This window comes from Vulpes lagopus, chromosome 24 (genome assembly GCF_018345385.1).
Source record: "Vulpes lagopus strain Blue_001 chromosome 24, ASM1834538v1, whole genome shotgun sequence".
Taxonomy (NCBI): Eukaryota; Metazoa; Chordata; class Mammalia; order Carnivora; family Canidae; genus Vulpes; species Vulpes lagopus.
Genome location: NC_054847.1, coordinates 33,247,804 through 33,268,566, shown reverse-complemented (window position 1 = coordinate 33,268,566; position 20,763 = coordinate 33,247,804). Strand labels below are relative to the sequence as shown.

General features: G+C 36.3%; 1 protein-coding gene across 2 annotated transcripts in view; it reads left to right on the top strand.

The window, feature by feature from the left end:
* STAM2 (signal transducing adaptor molecule 2) overlaps positions 1–20,763 on the top strand; it is a 46,086-nt gene that overhangs the window by 6,556 nt on the left and 18,767 nt on the right. For both annotated transcript variants that reach the window (XM_041739640.1, XM_041739639.1), the window contains exons 2-7: positions 9,940–10,024; positions 10,976–11,051; positions 11,166–11,264; positions 12,183–12,329; positions 13,890–13,959; positions 14,525–14,711. In XM_041739640.1, coding sequence (XP_041595574.1) covers positions 9,940–10,024; positions 10,976–11,051; positions 11,166–11,264; positions 12,183–12,329; positions 13,890–13,959; positions 14,525–14,711 — 664 coding nt within the window. The remainder of the gene's footprint in view (positions 1–9,939; positions 10,025–10,975; positions 11,052–11,165; positions 11,265–12,182; positions 12,330–13,889; positions 13,960–14,524; positions 14,712–20,763) is intronic.

The following is a 20,763-nucleotide window of genomic DNA, read 5'->3' as shown; positions in this document are numbered from 1 at the left end:
ATACCTCTCCTATGACACTCTATGGAACATTTAATATTTCTTTACCACTGAGACTTGTTTGTGACAGCTATCACTGTCCCATTCAAGGAAGATTTTCTTTAGTTTCTTCTAATTTTTTTTTAAAGATTTTATTTATTTATTCATGAGAGACAGAGAGGCAGAGACACAGGCAGAGGGAGAAGCAGGCTCCATGCAGGGAGGTTGATGGCGGAACTCGATCCCAGGACCATGTCCTGAACCAAAGGTAGACACTTGACTGCTGAGCCCCCCAGGCACCTCCCTTTTGCCTTTTTTTTCCTTTTGCCTTTTTAATAGATGGTTTACAGTGTTACAAGGCAGTAAAAGATGGTTTTGATGTGGTTTTCCCCCCTCCTTCCTAACTGTCCTCCGTGCCCCGCCAAAATACTAGTGGTGATTTGTGAAATCAAAGTGAAGTGTGAAGTGTCAGTCTTGGGATCCCTGGGTGGATCGGTGGTTGAGTGTCTGCCTTCATCCCGGAGTGTGACCCTGGGGACCCAGAATCGAGTCCCACGTCCGGCTCCCTGCATGGAGCCTGCTTCTCCCTCTGCCTGTGTCTGCCTTTCTCTGTGTCTCCCATGAATAAATACATAAAATCTTAAAAAAATAAAAGTGTCAGTCACTCTTCTATACTCTATCAGATCAAGAAGCTCTTACATATATTCTATTTTTTGATGATGTGGATACAGATTAGATGATATTAAATTATCCTTTCCTTATAAGCAAGACTTGACTTTGCATTTCTCCTATTCAGTATGTTTAAGGTGTTTGTACATAGGGAAACTGAAAACTAACTTGTTGGGGGAGAGTGAGTTTAGCAGTTTGAACAAGATTGCACTCAAGCAGCGGTTTGTTTAACATTCAAACTGGGGAGGATGCCCAGAGTCAGGTGCCCCAGATTGAAGTTCTTGTTTTACTACTTTCTAGCTGTTTGACCTTGTGCTACTTTTCTGTGTCTGTTTCCTTGTCTGTAACATGGGGAATCTTTACTTCCTTTGTTTGAGGTGTAAGTGGTTTAGCACATATAAAATATTTTGAAGCTATTAATTAAATTATTACCTACCATTTAGTACTCAGAGCTATAAGTTGGTTTTCATTTTAGAAGATAATGAACAGGGCAGCCCAGGTGGCTCAGCGGTTTAGCGCCACCTTCGGTCCAGGGTGTGATCCTGGAGACCTGGGATCGAGTTCCACGTCGGGTCCCTGCATGGAGCCTGCTTCTCCCTCTGCCTGTGTCCCTGCCTCTCTCTCTCTCTGTGTATCTCTATGAATAAATAAATAAAAATCTTTAAAAAAAAAAAAGTAACGAACACTTAAAAAAAAAAAAGAAGATCATGAACAGTATATTTTAGGGTAGAATTTATATTATTGCTTTCCCTGGAGTAAACTGAAGATTCACATCAATGAAATACACCCAAACAAATCAAAATATTGAGGAGGAAGGAGTAAATGAGAAAATGCCAAGTTTGGTTGTTATTGAAGTCAGAGAAAGAGGTGAAATATTTATAATCTATCAGATTGAAATTTTGGGTATAAATATTTTAGTCTAAATTTACACAAAAATTGTGTGTTCTACGGGATCCCTGGGTGGCGCAGCGGTTTGGCGCCTGCCTTTGGCCCAGGGCGTGATCCTGGAGACCTGGGATCGAATCCCACATCGGGCTCCCGGTGCATGGAGCCTGCTTCTCCCTCTGCCTGTGTCTCTGCCTCTCTGTCTCTCTCTGTGTGACTATCATGAATAAATAAATAAAATCTTAAAAAAAAAAAATTGTGTGTTCTAGAAATTAATATGTCATTATTTTAATCATTAAACATGTATGACTTATTTATAAGCTAGAAAGAATTGGTTCTCATGCATTATCAATAATTATTTAGTTTATAATGAATTGGTCCAAAGAAAGAACATTTTTATATCTTTAGTAAGAGCTGTCAGCTGTGGTTTTCTGTTAGATACCGAAAATGAATTCTATTCATTTACTTACTTCCCATTTTCTAGTTTATTTCTTCTATTGAAAAAATTTTTTTCCAGTTTTCTCCTATGTTCCTACTATGATTTTAAGGTATAAAAATAATTGGTCTTTTTCTTATTAATACATAAAAGACAATTTTTCCTCTAAGAGCTAAGCATTGCTTTAGTTATATCCCAAGATACTGATATGTTGTATACTAATTATAACAAATTTTTATATTTCCCTCTTGTAATCTCAATTATTTATATGCCCTCATTGTTAATTTCCATGTAATTGGGTATTATACTGGGTCTAATTTTAAAAACATGTATATTTTTAAAGAGACCATACCATGTATATTGTCCTGGATTACTTCCATGTTTTGAAAGTTCCATGCACATTTGAGGAAAGATTTATTTGTTTATTTTAAAGATTTTATTTATTTATTCATGAGAGAGAGAGAGAGAGAGAGGCAGAGACACAGGCAGAGGGAGAAGCAGGCTCCATGCAAGGAGCCCGATGTGGGACTCGATCCTGGGACCCCGGGGTCATGCCCTGAGCTGAAGGCAGAGGCTCAACCACTGAGCCATCTGGGAGCCCCTGAGGGAAGATTTAAACTCTGCTCTAATGTATAGATAATCCTCACTTTATATAGTTCCCATATGCATAATTTTAGTTATCGTGTTTCAGTTAAATAACCCCAAATCCCCAATAAGCTTTGTGATACTCTATAGAACCCAGCCAAGCCTACCTAGATTTTGACTGTAGGACTATGAGCTGATAATAGGTGGTGTTTTAATCTACTAACTTGGAGTAATTTGTTACATTGCAAGTTTTTTAAAAAGTTAATATACTGAGACTATTCATGTTCAGTTAAAAAAAATTTTTTTTAAGATTTTTGATTTATTCATGAGAGACACAGAGATAGGTAGGGACACAGGCAGAGGAAGAAGCAGGCTCTATACAGGGAGCCTGACGTGGGACTCGATCCTGGGACCCCAGGGTCACACCCTGGGCTAATAAAGGCAGATGCTAAACCACTGAGCCACCTGGGCTGCCCAAGAAATTTTTTTTATTCTTCAAATTAGGTTAACTGCTATTAATTTTTCTTCACGTTCATTGTTTCTGCAGTCTCCATTCTGCTCTTAAGCCCCATCTAGTGAATTTTTTTAGTTGATAATCACACTTTTTAGTTCTAGAAATTCTAATTTTATAGTTTCCTTTTCGCTGCTGAGCACTCACCATCTACTGACTTATTATGACCACCTTTTGCTTTAAGTTCTTGATAATACCTACTATAAATTACCTCTTTTTTTTTGCTAATTCTGATATTTGAATTATGCTATTATCCTTTTTTATTGATTACTCTTATTTTGATTATGGGATTTTTTTTTTTTTTTGTATAGTGGTAAATTTTTATATTATGTTGTTCGCTCCGATTATTCTTTGTAAGGAGGTGAAATTATGTTGTCTTCCTTTAAAGAGTGTTGAATTTTGTTCTGTCACGTAATTATAATATGGGAGAATCTTTAAGGTTTTTGTTAGGCTTGGTTTTCTTTATGAGGCAGGCCTATTTTGATATGGAAATTACAGGGGACCCTTATTCTCTTTGGTATTTCAGTTGAATGCTGAAATGTTCTCTCTGCCCTAGTTGGGTGGAGTATTAGTCCACTTGGGCTTCCATAATAAAATACGTCCGGTTAGGTGAATTCAACAACAGATTGATTTTCTTACGGTTCTAGAGACTGGAAGTCCAAGTGCAAGGCCTCAGGACAGTTGGTGTCTGGTGAAATGTCCCCTCCCTCGGGTTGCAGATGGCGGCCTTCTCATCGGGTGCTCACACGACCTCTCCTTTGTGCTTGTATGAGGGGGATAGTAGGGTACTGTGAGCTCTGTGTTGGCTCATCTCACCAGGATACTAATCCTATTGGGTTAGAGACCCATCCTTAGGACCTCCTTTAACCTCTAGAGGCTCAATCTCCAAATTCAGCAGCACTGTGGGTTGAGTCTTGAGTACCTAAATTTTGTGAGGATACAAACATTCAGTCCATAGTAAGCAGGAACTGCCAAGACTCCCTGAACTGCCGAACCTTTCAGCCTCATGGGTGATCTCTGCTCTACTTCACGGAGACTCTCGGGTAGCCCAGCCCTTGACCCACGGACCCAGTTAAAGCCCAGAAATTTGGTCTTTTTACCCTCAGCTGCTCTGCTTAGGCTAGTTCTCCTTGTGGTGGGACAGGCAAAAGCTGGGGCCATCGTGAGGCCTTCCTAGTTCCCTTCCCTCAAGGATCTCAGATCTGCACCGCCTTACTCATTTCCAGAAAACAGTCGCCTCATTTATTGTGGCCTGTTCCGTACTTGGTTTTGGTAGAATAACAAATCTGGTAGCAGATACTCTGCCGTGGTTGGAAGCAGACCAGTCATGGGTCTTTTTTCCAAACATAGTAGGAGGAGTATTACAGATGTCTTATGAGTATTTTTCTTTTATATAATTAAATTTCAAAAATTATTGGTAGGGCCTGTTTCATTAAAAGTTTTATGGGTAGACTTGAATTCTTTTTAAAGTTGTATGTTGAACACAATGCACTGTGTAGAGGGGGTGCCTTTTTAATTTTTTATAGTTATTGATGGGCTGAATATGATATTGTTAGAATCCTTGTGAAGTATTTCAGTGTATTTGAGGCTCTTTATGTGCAGTAATCAAAACCTGGTGATGAAACATTATGATTTACACCCACCAAACCCTGGAAATTTAGCATTGAAGCCCCAGGGAGCCTTTTTAAACTCTCTCCCCCCTCTATGCATCTGACACAGGATAATGTGAGGTATGGTCGCAACAGTGGGCAAAGTGACAATGCTATACAAGAATGGTTCCTTAATTATAATACTTAAAATTTTTTCCAGGAGTTTAAAATACTCCTGAGTACATAATTTAACTGTTATTTAGTTCACTTGAAAAATGAAATCCTTTTTGGCAGGCCATTATAAAGTCTTCAGATTTTATACTTTTTTAAAAGAGTAATTGTGAGTCCTATATTTGTAGAGCATAAAGTATGCTGGATAGAGTATTCAAATTAGGATTTTTCCATTTTTATAAAAATTAAATCAAGTAAAAATATGGTTTGGATATTTTTGAAATTGTTGGAAGTGTTTTTGGTAGGTATTAAATAGGCCTCACATTTAATTGTGTATCACAGACTGAATTTGAAAAAGTAATCATTAAAAGTTGAGTTTTATCAGTAATAGGTTATTAGATGTTCTAAAGTCAGATTCAACTCTTTGTACTCACGCATATGTGTACTGAGAAAATTTGGTAAATGATGATACTGGCTCCTCAGATTAAAGAGGAATTGATAGATTCTTGATGTTGGAACTACCAACAAATAATCAGTAATTTTTTTTTATCCCTGCTTCATTCCATGTGCCAAATGAAATTCCAGAAGGACTAAAGATTTACATTTAAAAGAGAAATAATACATATATATACAAAAGATAATATAGGTGAACATGTAATCATCAGGTAGTTGTAAACACTGTACCAGATGATGCTTTAGAAGGAAAGGATGATAGGTCTGTGTAACAAAAACAAAACCCTATCAAAAAAAAAAAAAAAAAGGAACTTAAAAAGCAAAGAGAAAAGATGAGCATGAAGCTGGCAAGTCATATATAATACATCTGATTTGCTCTTCAGATTGTAGATCAAAGTTACCTCTATAGCACAGCACAGGAATCCCTTTGCTTCCCTCTTCAGACATTCCCTTCCGCGCTTCCCTTGGTTGAGACGCCCAAAGGTATTGTCATTCCTCTTCAGTAAACAAGCAGGGAACTGGAACCTCATAAAACCCACTAGTGCTATTGCATGATGTTGCTAGTGAAGTTTGATCCTTTGCAGTCCCTTTGGATGTTTGCTCAGCAAACTTGCTGGCCCAGAAGCTCTACTGGTCCAAAACTTTATACAGACTTTAGTGAGACCACATTGGGCATCATTGTGCTCAGGGTAAAGGATATGGAGGAGCAACCAGCATCATTCATTTATTCATCAAACCACTGTTTACTTGAGTACCTACTGTGTGCTCCAGATATTTATGCACTGGAAATAATAATAGTGAACAAAACATAAAATTCCTGCCATTATGGAGCTTACATTGATTCTGGGGGCTGAGGAGAAGACAGTGGAGCAGAGACATGCAATAGACAAAAGATTTACACTATGCAACATCTGCAGAAGGGCCTCTGCATGAATTCTGACCTCTTTTATTTTTTTTTAATTTTTTAAAGATTTTATTTATTTATTTGAGAAACAGAGAGAGAGGCAGAGACACAGGCAGAGGGAGAATCAGGCAGAGAGAGAAGCAGGCTCCTTGCAGGGAGCCCGACGTGGGACTTGATCCTGGGTCTCCAGGATCATGCCCTGGGCTTAAGGCGGAGCTAAACCACTAAGACACCTGGGCTGCCCAAATTCTGACCTCTTTTAATTGTTTTATATTTACTCTATGTGGGGCATCAATATGAGTGGTACCAGTAAGTATAACAGAGACACTGAGTGGATTTAAAATCACAGTGTGTTGATAACTTCTCATGAGCTTGCTATGGTACTCTGTGGCCACTCTGTATATAATGGTATACAGTTATTAAAAAATATTGGTATAGGTATATATTTATGAATATAGAGAGATTGTTTATATAAGTGGAAATGCAGGTTGGCAGATTATACATTTAGTATGATCACAAGTATTAGTGGGAAATACTTTTTCTTTACTTCTGAGGTTTCCTTTTTTTTTTTTTTTTTGTAAAGATTTTATTTATTCATGCGAATACACAGAGAGGAGAGAGATAGAGAGAGAGAGAGAGATAGAGAGAGAGGCAGAGACACAGGCAGAGGGAGAAGCAGGCTCCATGCAGGGAGCCTGACGTGGGACTGGATCCCTGGTCTCCAGGATCACGCCCTGGGCTGAAGGCGGTGCTAAACCGCTGAGCCCCCCGGGCTGCCCTGAGGTTTCCTTCTTAAGAAGGGTGTTCCGTTAGTGTCGGCCTGAGTCCGCTCTTGCTCCTTTAAGTCACTTCATCCTTGATGTAATGACTTATCTGATTGGTAAATTTGAGAATAGTTGGCCTTATGGATGCACTTCGTTGATGTGTAGGAGCTAGCTAGTCTTCCCACAGCAGCCGATGAGTCCTGTTTTGTCTCCTCCTAAATGGTATAAGCTATGCAGGGGCTTACCCCTGCCGGGGGGAGAGGGGACAGGGACCGCTCCCAGCAGTGGTAAGCCCCTGTCTGTGCTGGCATGCGCAGCTCTGAGGTTAACCATCAGCAGGCCCATTTGTCTAGTACACCTACCTCTTCTATTAGCACTAGCAGTGATTCTGTATTTGTTTTCTGAACTTGTTCATGACTTTGGCAGGGAAGGAGTTACCAGCTTGTACGTGCTCTCTTTGGAAGTGCCTCATACTTATGACTCTATTTTATTTAGTTTTACATATATTTTTAGTATTTTTCCATATACATGTAGAAAAAAGTCTGGAAAGAAAAGCATCATAGTTTCAAAAGAGATTGGTAGAATTAATTTTTTTCCTCGTTTATACTTTTAAGTTCACTGAATTTATTAGACATGTAACTAAGAAATAGTTAAGTATTTTAAACCTCTAAAATATACAGTGTAGCCTGACTTCCCATGTAGAACAATCATCTTTGTAGAAGGGAAAAACTAGACCCGAGTAGGTATGTTTCCACCTCATAGCATGGTGCTTGAGTCTAGAACTTATGGTAGGCAAAAACAGATTACTTTTCTGAAACCTATGGCTTGTCATTTCAACACGTATGTCACCATAATGGCTTTCCATCCATTAATAGTGTGAAGCAATTTGCATGGCTTTTATTTATTTTTTATTTTTTTTAATTTTTATTTATTTATGATAGTCAAAGAGAGAGAGAGAGAGGCAGAGACACAGGCAGAGGGAGAAGCAGGCTCCATGCACCGGGAGCCCGATGTGGGATTCGATCCCAGGTCTCCAGGATCGCGCCCTGGGCCAAAGGCAGGCGCCAAACCGCTGCGCCACCCAGGGATCCCAATTTGCATGGTTTTTAAAAGTGAGTTCCTGTATTTAACTGAGGTTAAGTGGATTCTGTATTTCTCTTTCCTATTTGCTGAGTTTGCTAAGCCTGTTTATTATTATTATTTTTTTGCTTCTTTTATTATCCCTTGCCTTTAAAAAAAGGAACAGCTAGATTTTTACCATCTTTCCTGCTTATCACTGTGATAGGCCTATATGAATATATAATACTCAGGTTTGGCCATATTTGAAATTATAGATCTATTAAAAAGGGAAGAGATAAAGTGATGTTTTAAAAGTGGTAGTTTTTATATCCCCCCCCCCATATTAGCAGAGAAAAAATATTTCTTGATTTCAAAATTTTATAAAAGTAGAGTAAAACTGCAACATAATTCAGTCATCATATTTTTACCGTGCTTTTAAAAAATTTACTTAAAAAATTTTTCAATTTCAATTATGAAATACTTAAGATTATAAGACATGCTGAGCATAAAATACTCTCTAGATATTCCACACACAACTTAATAAACAAAACTTTATAAATACAAGTAAGCTTCTGTGTACCCCGTCCTACCTCCAGTTTGATGTTTACCATTATTATGCATATGCTAATATTTTTTGTATTACCTATATAAGTATCATTAAAGAATATAGTGCATTTTTGAGTATTTTAAAACTTGATGTGAAACATTTATATAAAGTGAGAATGTAAAATTGAACAGCTGCTTTAGAAAACTATTTGCCAGTTCCTAAAAAAGTTAGGCAAACTCAGCACTTTTCTTAGGTAATACCAAAGAAAGACGTGTATATACCGCACAAAACTTGCACACAAATGTTCATAGCTGTGTTGCAATATTCACATTAGCCAAAAAGTTAAAAAAACAAACAAAATTGAACAACCGAATGTTCAAGTGGTGAATGGATAAATAAAATGAGGTATATCTACAATGAAATATTATTCAGCAATAAAATAACTGAAGGACTGATACATGCATTAACATGGGTGAACTTGAAACATTCTAATAAATAAACTAGTCACAAAGACCATATGTTGTATGATTCTATTTATACGAGAAGTCCAGATTAGTCAAATTTATAGAAACGGAAGGCAGATTTGTGATTGTCTGCGGTGGAGGTTATGGGGGGACATTGGGCTGAGACTCCTAATGGGTATGGATTTCTTTTTAAGATAATGGTGACAGTTGCACAAGTCTGAATATATTAAAAAAGTCAAATTGTACATTTAAATGGGTGAGTTGTATTGGGATGTGAATTATATCTCAGTAAAGCTGTTTAGGAAGTTTATGTTAATGTTATATATTTTATTATTAGCTTTTTAAACTCAGTGTAAACCAAATCATTATATTTTAGGATTTTTGTACATTTAGTTCTATATAACTGACTTTCACTTTCCACTCTCTGAATTTACTGTAATTTATTAATCATTTCCCTTTTTTGCTCTTTGAAAACAATGCTTTTCTGAACAGTCTAATCTATATTTCCTTATGTGATGATGTATTTTTAGGTGCAACATGAGGTTGAACTCACAACCCTGACATAAGGACCTGAGCTGGTATCAAGAGTTAGACATTTAACCACCTGAGCCACCAGGGTGCTCCAATGATGATACATTCTTAAGGCTTTCTTCCAAATTAGAATTTGGATAAAGTTATTGATGATTTGTAATTTCTTTAGTATTAACTATTTAGAAGACATTTTACTGGTGTACATTGGAACATTTAATTCATATAGTAATATAATTTAAAGTTGAAAATAGTAAGAGTACTCTATCCTCTGAAGTTTTTCTGTGGTTCTTTTATATTTGGCCAAAGAACAGGGCTTCTTGACTACTGTGCCTTTCTTGGTATTTTATCATTAAGTGCAATGTGTCCTAATTTTTGTGTATGCTTATATCTTACAGAAAAAGCCACAAATGAGTACAACACTACAGAAGATTGGAGTCTTATTATGGACATATGTGACAAAGTTGGAAGCACTCCTAATGGGTAAGATGCCCAGTTATGCCCGGTGAATGTCTAGTAGCTTAATGACCTATGTCTCTCTTCCCAGTGTGACTTTGTTTTTTTTTTTTTTTTTTTTTTTTAATTTTTTTTCCCAGTGTGACTTTGAAAGAAAATGGGATTTTACTGTTTACTTTTGGGGGACAAAACTTAGGAGATCCTGGTGGCCCAATTTATGGGATTAATTTTATCCCAAAAGAACAATGGAAAAAGAGTTCAGCTGAAAATCTGAGATATATTAAAATACATAATTAAAACTTTGACCCAATAGTGACACATGTTAACAATGAATAGACTAGTTATTTAGGGAATTCCCCTTTGACTTAGACATGGATGGGAGTCTTTTAATAATTAAGTAGATAAATACAATAATGTAATACATAATACACTGAAGAAGCCCTTCAAAAAGATAAAGTGAATATAAAAAAGGGTGCTTTGAGGGCAGAATGCAACAATTAAGGTGAACTGATCATACTTTAGAAGACTGATGAAAGCATTTAACTTTACAGCTTTTCTAAGTACCTTGATATATGTTTATTTTTACACCTTTTGAAGACTGTATATCTTATAATTTTTTTAAGATAAGAATTTTCTGTCTGAATCCTAAATCTGTCTTGAAGAAATGAGAAGATAATTTATGTGACATAGTTCTCTTGTGTTGATCTATTGGAAGTTATTTGGGTCTAATTCTGGAATATACAACCTTTGCAACAAGCTGCTCCTTTTTTGCAGTGTGTGTGTGGGGCTGTTCTGTAATTCTCTGAACAAAGTACTGCATGGAATCATTTTGCAGATTTATTCCTTTAATGAAGTAAAATTTGAAAGGATTTTATTTTTAAATTTAAAGTTGATTTGCTAGTAGAATGCCTTACATTTTTAATGGTTAAGTTGAAATTCTGAATAAATACTTAATATTCTTCATTTTTTTCCCCTTAGAGCAAAAGATTGTCTAAAAGCCATAATGAAAAGGGTAAATCATAAGGTTCCTCATGTTGCTCTACAAGCATTAACTGTAAGTAAGAGTCATGTTATTATCTGACCCAAATTTTAAATGTGTATTTATTTCAGCAAGTTAAGTAAGATAATATTTCAACATTTGTATATTGATTTTTATTTTAATTAATAGCTTCTTGGGGCTTGTGTGGCAAACTGTGGAAAGATATTTCATTTAGAAGTATGTTCCCGTGATTTTGCAACAGAAGTACGTGCTGTGATAAAAAATAAGGTAAATTTTAAAAAGAGAAGCAATTTAAGTCATTAAAAAGTACATATACTATGTGTCATTTTAACTATATATAGCATTAATAAAGTTGTATTATAAATGAAATCACTTTTAGCTAAGTTTGAAATGAGATAAACTTCCTGTTCTAAAACTTAGATGTTTTCATTTGTAGCACCAGAAACTGTTTTCCTTCCCAAAGCATGCATACTAGTGATAATAGCTAATCTTTATTTAGAGTTAGTAAGCAGTCACTGCTTTAAGGATTTTACATATATTGTCATGTTTAATGCTCTTAATAATCCTTAGAAGTTAGATTCTCTTGTCATTCCTGTTATAAATGCAAAAGCTGAGGCTTAGAGGGAAGTTCAGTAACTTGCCCCAGGTCGTGCAGCTAGTAAGTGACATAGCTAAAATTCAGATCCAGGTTTCCGAGTCCAGATTGACCACTATCCTGTACATTCACACTAGAGATGGCAAGCAAATTGGACCTTTATTTTAGAGCAGGATTGAGGGGTCTTCACAGTAGGGTTGTTCTTAACTGATTTCTTTGGGATAGAAACTCTGAAGCTTCTGTTGTTATTAGTGGCAAAAATCCAGGAATTTTAGGTTAGTCGATATAAAAAATTTAATCTAATATTGAGCATATTAAGAAAACATAGAACAGATAACCTCTGAATATAAAAGATCTGATGTCATTATAGTAAGAGTTAAAAATTGATGTTTAATAGGTAATTTTACTAGAAACAACTTTATCTTAAAAACAAAAATAGACATTTATCAAGCACTCATCTAGGCTAGGGATTGCTGGACTTTTGTTGATCATTATATAATTAAAGAGAGAATTTGGGTGGTAATACTCTGTTAAATAATTCAAGTGCTTTAACCACAGTTTTATTTCTTTCATTGCATCGCCCTTAAAAGGCTCATCCTAAAGTATGTGAAAAATTGAAATCTTTAATGGTGGAGTGGTCAGAAGAGTTTCAGAAGGATCCTCAGTTTAGTCTAATATCTGCAACTATTAAATCTATGAAAGAAGAAGGGATTACTTTTCCTCCAGCAGGTTCTCAGGTAAGAGATTCATGTAGATCCATGATTTACCTTACACTATTTTGAGGGTATGTATCTTATATAAAAGCTAGGCAAGGTCTATCTTAATCATCCTTTCCCACCTCTACTTTCCAGGTGCCTGAGATAGCGCCCTATATTTAGTAGGTGTTCTAATTCTTGAGTGAATTTCTTCTACATATCAGAACTTTGAGAAGTGAATCAGCCATAAATAATCTGATGCTACTCTAAGTCTAGAATCATGCAAAAGGCATAGATGTATGAGGGAGTCCTTGTGTTTAAGAAATTTACAGTAAATTTGGAGGGTAGCTGTTTACATGTGAAAAATAACTAAATTGTAAGTGATGTATATGGATGGGGGAGGGGTAACAAAGACTAGATGCCAGAAGAGAGAGGTGACAACAGACTGAGATGGTAAAGAGGTAGAATTTTTAGACTGGAATGTATTTCAATAATAGGAGGGAAGAGGGAAGAGGTCCTGTTAGGGAAGGACTGATAGGAGCAAATCCATGGAATTGAAAAGGGTCAAGACCTGTTGGTTGAAGAGTGAATATGTCTGGAGTGAATGGTTTACATATAGATGAGTGGAACTCTAAGACTAGAAATTTATTTGAGGAGATAGAGACTAGTTTTAGTAGGACAAGGGTGGAGGTAGGGATAATGAGTCACAGAGTGGGCTATTTAAGTGTGGGAGAAGAATACTATCTTGAGTTTTGCTTCAGTGCCTCTTGCCTTCTACTTAATATTAGGATACGGGCTAGGGAAAAAAACTAAGAGGAGGAGTACTGTATATTTTATTTTTATTTAGACTGTAGACTAAAAGGATCTTTTAAACAGACACAAAGGATCTTTAGAGCTGACCAGAACTGAGGGCTCAAGGGATCATTCGAGGACAAAAATCTTATAAGTAATAAAAGCAAGCATTCTTCTGCTCTATCTTCTGCATGTCAAAAACCTGTAGAACTGTGTTTATAGAACTGGTTCTTTAACTGGTTTAAAGAACTGGTTCAGGACCCTGGACATCTCTGTCCTCCATGCCTGTAAATTTAACCATGACCTTCCTAAGTCCTCTGCTGCACGCACAGAGCTACCACGCTTCAAGTACAATAAGTACTAAAAGAGCTTAACATGTATTCCTAGAAGTGCACCTGTTGTCTCTGTCCACCCTCTTCTCTTCAGTAATTATCATGGCTTCTTGCTGCCGCTTCTCCTGGAGCTTGATGCTCCTCACTGACTAAGATACTTTGGACAGTTGAGACCAAGGAAGTACAATCAGGAGATATTTGTATTTAAGTACTTTCTGTATCCCATGTTCTGTGTCAGATACAAAGATGTATGCAAAATGGAAGCCAGTTCATGCCCTTTGTGGAGTTTATAATGTTTTCTTGAAGACCATGATGTTTTATTTTAGTATTTGAAGACTGCTACTTAAAATTTTTACAAAGAACTTCACTTTTAAAAGAAACTCGTCAGTTTTTTAAAAAATTAACATGTGTGAGTAATTATAGAGCTTGTGTTTTCTTTGAAACGGTGGCTGTGTTCATTTTCCTCATACATTTACAGACTGTCTCAGCTGCTGCCAAGAATGGTACATCATCGAACAAAAACAAAGAAGATGAGGACATAGCTAAAGGTAAATGCTCAAGCATGTATAATTTAGTGTTGCTTAAAACACCCTTGCCAGAACAATTTATTTAAATAAAAATTATAATCAAACTGGGTTATACTTTTTGTATTTTACCTCAAATCTAGTAGGGTCTGAACAGGATACAAGATTGATTTAATTCATAATCCTCGTCAGTAATATGTATTTAATGTCCTACCTTTGGGGAGATTTCATTTCACCTTTTCTTTAATGCCAAAGTTATGAGTCAAGCACAGAAATATGTTCACGGCTTGTCCTATATGGAAAGCTACCCATATTATAATGTCACAATCTGTTTGCTATAAAAATAATAGCTGCTGTATATGACAGACTGTGATAATAAGGAATGAGCAAAAACTTTATTTTAAAAAATGTCATGATTTTCTGCCCTGTCCTCCCACGTCCCAAGAAAGCTAACTGTTCAGCATTTAATTGGACAAATAAAATATTCACTCGATTTATTCTTTTAAGTATTATATTATTAAACCTTTCTTTTTAAACTTGAAAAAATCAGAATTCTGTCTTTTTTTTGCATTTTAATTTTTCAAATTAGCTATTGAATTATCATTGCAAGAGCAGAAGCAGCAGCATGCAGAAACAAAATCCTTATATCCATCTGCAGAAATTCAGTTAAATAATAAAGTTGCAAGGAAAGTAAGAGCCTTATATGATTTTGAAGCCGTTGAGGACAATGAACTCACCTTTAAACACGGTGAAATTATTATTGTCTTGGATGACAGGTATGTTTTATATCTTTATTTCTGAAATATTTTGAAATTATGAAGTATAATATTCTTTATTTAGAATCCTGGATATTCAGGTCTTTGACTTTGGTGTATTTGAATCATAATGGAGCCTTTTCATACCTTAATTTTTTTCTAAAATAAAAGACTAGATATGTGAGGTTTTTATTATTTTATTAAATTTGGTAGTATTCTTTATATCTTGGATAAAAGATGTATTAAGTAATATTGTTATTTATCACAATTGTGAAGTCACCTGAATCCATTACATTGGGAGTTGTGTATATCAAAAAATTTTTTTAATAATAAATTTATTTATTGGTGTTCAATTTGCTAACATACAGAATAATACCCAGTGCTCATCCCGTCAAGTGCCTCCCTCAGTGCCTGCCAACCAGTCCCCCACCCCCCGCCCTCCTCCCCTTCCACCACCCCTAGTTCGTTTCCCAGAGTTGGGAGTCTTCCATGTTCTGTCTCCCTTTCTGATATTTCCTACCCATTTGTGTATATCAAAATTACTGGCAAAAAAAAAACCCACCCAAAATAGCTTGTAGGAAGAAATACAGCTATATTCTCTCTCTCTCTTTCTCCTTCTCTCTCTTTTGAAGAGGGTGAGAGAGGGATAGGAGGGCAGAGGGAGAGGGAGAGAGAGAATCTCAAGTAGATTCCATGCCCAGCTCAGAGCCTGATGCAGAGCTTGAGTTCACAAGCCAGGGATCATGACCTGAGCTGAAACTAAGTTGATGCTTGACTGGCTAAGTCACCCAGGCACCCCAGCTATGTTATCTTTGATAAAAGCAGCCAAAAGCTGTGCTCAGCTCTTCCCTAGTTCTAGCCTGCTACTGTACTCTCCCTCACAAATTCTCTATCATTTAAAGTTATAGTAAAGAATAGATCTATTGTACATCGGAAGCTAATATAGTATTGTATGTCAACTACATTTTCAACTTTTAAAAAAAGGATAGATCTGTCTCAGTTGGGCCTAATTCTGTTTTTTACTTTGCTTTTTTAAAGAAGTTGATGAAATTTAGCAAGGGTGACATCTAGCAGCTTGTTGCTGTGAACAGAGATTGCAGATGCATTCAGTATCTGTTATAAATAACTTAGTAAGAATATATTAGTCTAGTGCATTTTTAAATGAGTAGATACACAAAATGGCTTTACTTTCCCGCAGTAGTTATTGAAAAACGTTATGTAATAGGCTCTGTTTGTATAAAAAAAATGAATGAGAACACAGTTCTGTCTTACAAAATCTAGACTAAAGGAGGTTACGATTTCTATATAGATGTTTGTATGGAATGAAGATTGTGAATGCCATGAAAGAGGTAATATTGGGTCCAGAAGAGACCAGATTTGTACCAAGTGCAAGCATCTGGGAAAGAAGACTTAATTGGTGAGGGTTCATTTCAGGTGAACCTTGGTTTTGGTTAGGGAAAGTTTTACAAGAAATTGAGAATAGGAAAAAAGAAGGTCTCTTAGGCAATCAAGAAAATAATCATTTTTTTCTTTAATTTTTTAAAAATAATTATTCAGAGTAGAACACATCCCTGAATGATAGTAATTTTTGAAAAATGTTTTAATTTTAAAAAATATTTATTTATGAGAGACAAACAGAGAGAGGCAGAGACACAGGCAGACGGAGAAGCAGGCTCCATGCAGGGAGCCCGATGTGGGACTCGATCCTGGGACCCCAGGGTCACACCCTGAGCTGGAGGCAGATGCCCAACCGCTGAGCCCCCAGGTGTCCAGATAGTAAATAAATATTAAGGGGCAGGCATAGCCTGGGCTCTGAACACTGACATTCTGAAATGTCAGGGTTCTTAGTGTAATTTTAGTTAGAATATTTACAAAAGAACCTAGGTTTATAGTTCACATATTTTTATACAACTAGAATATTGGAGTCAGAAGGGCTACCATTGCGCCACGAGGTTACTCAACTAGAATATTGAATTTATAAAACAGTAGAGACTAAACTACAAAATAAGTAGTTTTTGCTCTAAGATTCAAATTTTGAGTATTTTATATAGTGAGAAAATATTCTAAAATAAATTGCTATTTGGGGTGTCTAGGTGGTGCAGTTGGTTGAGCAACTGACTTGATTTCAGCTCAGGTTATGATCTCCGAGTCATGAGATCCAGTCCTGAGGCAGGATCCATTGTTAGTGCACAGTATGCTTCAGATTCCTCTCCCTCTGCCCCTCCCACTCATGCATGTGTACGTGCTCTCTTTCTCTTTCAAATAAGCAAGTCTTTTAAGAAAAATTGCTACTTACAAGGTAAATAGATTACTGATTAATGACACAGGTACTTTGTCACTTATCAACAGGCCTGTACTACCCTGTGCTGTAATTAACTGAATTCTCTGACTTTTTCTTTTTTTTCCTGTTGTCTTTCATAGAGTGTATACCTTCACATCATTTGGAGTTCATGTGGCATTATGCTCCTATTACAGTCGTTATGTTGCTGTGCTGCATGTGTCTTTTCACACGTTTTTTTAAATTTAATTTTATTTTTTTTAGATTTTATATATTATGATAGACATAGAAAGAGAGAGCGAGAGAGAGAGGCAGCGACACAGGCAGGGGGAGAAGCAGGCTCCATGCCGGGAGCCCTATGCGGGACTCGATCCGGGACTCCAGGATTGCGTCCTGGGCCAAAGGCAGGCACTAAACTGCTGAGCCACCCAGGGATCCCCCCTACACATGTTTAATTAAGCTCAAAGTCATTTAATAATTTAGATGTATATAAAATTATTTTCAGTTGAGAATACTGTAAGTTGAGAAATTTTTTTCTATATAACTTCTAAGAGAATCCAACATGAATATGATGGAATATGTACGCTGATTGCTGTCATTTTAATGGTAGGATACCCCAATCTTAAATTTGCCATAGACATGTCCATTAACACACCCATAGGTTAAATGTTGTCGTTCAGGGTGATAGTGTATCACTGGCAGGATTTTTAAGCATAAATGCAAACTTGACTCCTAAAGTGAAATGACAATCTTCAGTTAAAAGGTGGTCATCTAGATGATCCAGAATATGATTATATTCATTGTTTTTATATTGCTGTGGAAATGAAAGCACAGTGTTAAATTTTTCATGTATAGAATTTGAAGTCCTGTGAAGATACATCATTTTTGGACTTTGGCTTAAGAAACACTGAACTAATAGAAAAGGTGCACATTTCTTATTAACAGAATATACCAAAAAAAGAAAAAAGCTATTAACTTTCTACATTTTTAGATTTATCTCACCATTCCTTGTTTGTTACGTACTATTTCAAATAATCAAGTAGAATTCCTAAAGTTCCAAAAATGCTATGTTGTGATTAGACCCTCTGTGGCGTTGTACATTTGGTTCTTTCTTTCTGGAAACACCTGTCAAAAGAGGCAGACATGTTTAGAAAAGAAAGGAACTTTACTTGTAAGGAAGATTTGCAAGGGAGCCCAGGCTTTAGGATGATTGGCTCCCTTAATTAAAAAACAGATATTTTAAGGAAATGACCCTCTACAATATTGCCAAGATTTCTAGGTTTACTATTTGTATGTTTGTGGTTTTTTTTCACATGATTATCATATCCATAAATAGGGCATCAGTTATCTTTAGCCATTGTCATTACGGAAGTCAGCAAACGAGTGCCTGGGTGGCTCAGTCGGTTAAGCCTCCAGCTTGTGAATTTGGCTAAGGTCGTCGGTTGTGCTATAGAGCCCTGCACCTGGCTCCACACTTAGTGGAGAGTCTGCTTGGGATTCTCTCTCTCAAATAAATAAGTAAATCTTAAAAAGCAAAACAAAAGTCAGCAAGTGAGTGGTTTTAGCTGAGAAGCCAATAGCCTAAAGGAGAACTCAGGTGTTTGTTTATTTTGAGACTTCAAATGAGCCAGGATAACTTAGTTTTTTGTTAGTGTGCAAAGTTGTCTGTTTCTTTATATTTTTATTTTCTTTTTTATTCATAATGGCAACAGAACAGATGTCATTTATATTTCCATATCCCTAATTTCTTTTTCCTCCTAGCAAATGCCTGTTTAATCTTCAAACCTGTGTAGATTTTACATCTTCTGAGAAGCCTTTACTCTCTGCCATTAGTTTCCAATAGTTAGTTCTTTCTCTGTCCTGCTGTAACTCCTTGAACATAATAGCATTTCTCATGCTGTACTGCAGTCACTTCTCTACATATGTCTCTCCTGCTATATGAGTTGATTCTGAAGAGGTTCAGCACTTCCTTGGGAAGGAAGAAGGGGGAAGGAGAAAAATCTCACAGTCCTGCTTTTTAGCAAGGTAACGTAGTTAGTACAAGATGGTTGAAAATACCATGCTAGATTTTTGTTCTTGAGAACAGAAACTGTCTCCCATTAGCTTTGTAACTTCTTGCTTAATCTGATGTCACTTGTTGCCTCTTTGGTAGGCTTTCATAAGTGTTAGCTGTATAATCAATTCATTGGTAATAAAGTTTCTGTTTTTATCATTTTCACTCAGCTGTGATTTATTTTGCTTAATACAAAAAGCTCTAAATTGAATTATCAGTTTTTATAAAATTACAATGCTGAGGGGATCCCTGGGTGGCGCAGCGGTTTGGCGCCTGCCTTTGGCCCGGGGCACGATCCTGGAGACCCGGGATCGAATCCCACATCAGGCTTCCGGTGCATGGAGCCTGCTTCTCCCTCTGCCTGTGTCTCTGCCTCTCTCTCTCTCTCTCTCTCTCTCTCTCTATGTGACTATTATAAATAAATTAAAAAAAAATTAAAAAAAAATTACAATGCTGAAATACCTTAATTTAGAAATTTAAAATTAAATATTATTTTGTATCACTAACATTCCAAAGAATCAACTGATTGTCAGTGGAGAGTACTTAGAGCTGGATTAGGGCTAGGAAGGAGTCATCATGCTTTGACATGGCATTTGTTTTGCCTACTTTTATGCTTTATCAGGAAGTTTGCAGTAGTGGCTGGAAGGGATTTATCCTATATTAATAGGGCCACTAGAGAAGGCTACACATAAAATTGTTCATAAGTTCAAATAGAATACACGTGTCCATTTCACAGGTTTGGGTTTTCTGTTTTTTTTTTTTTTTTTGTAAAAATTCCTCTGAGTTCAGCTGTCCTTTTTAAAATGGAAAGTATAATTTTAAAAAGCATGTGTGGAAGAGAATTTCTTACTTTATATATATATCAGCAGACATGACATATTAGATACAATTTTTTTAAGATTATTTTTGAGAGTGAGAGCAGAGCTAGCAAAAGAGAACATGAGTGAGGGGGGATCCCAATGTAGGGCTTGATCCTAGGACCCCGAGATCATGCCCTGAGTGGGAGGTAGTTGCTTAACCAACTGAGCCCCCAATATATTAGATACATATTAGATATCTTTATATTAGAATTGTCAATATATCAGTTATTTTCAAGTTTTAAGAATTTGAGTGAGATGTAGCTCACATCTTTGTGGTACTTTTTAAATGAAATGACATTTCAGAGTCCCAGAAGTTCATTCATCCTACAGTTTCATTTTTTAGGAATGTATGCTCAATAAGTCAAATTTTTGGAAAGGCATAGACCAAATTATTTTCTAGATTCTATATGGTTGTCCATATAGAAAGGCCAACAGAATCAATGGACAAACTACTAAAATTGGTAAGACTTCATCAGGGTTTTTAGATACCGTCTAAAAACATAAAAATCAGTGGGTAAAAGATTGCCATACTCAATGAAGATTATAAATGATTTATGATCTAGAGTTAAATAACCTAATAAATATATTTAAGTACTTAATGGATAAAGTCATAAAATTCTTTGAAAGACATAAAGAAATATAAGTATATATAATATGTTTATTTTATCTTCTTAAGATTGATTGATTGATTTGAGAGAGCACGAGCAGGAGGGGTAGACAGAGAGGGAGAGAGAAGGCCAAGTGGACTCTGTGCTGAGCATGGAGCCCAATGCAGGGCTCCATCCCAAGACCCTGAGATCATGACCAGGACCTTGAGCTGAAACCAAGAGTCAGATGCTCAACCAGCTGTGCCACCCAGGCTCCCCTACGATATGTTTATTT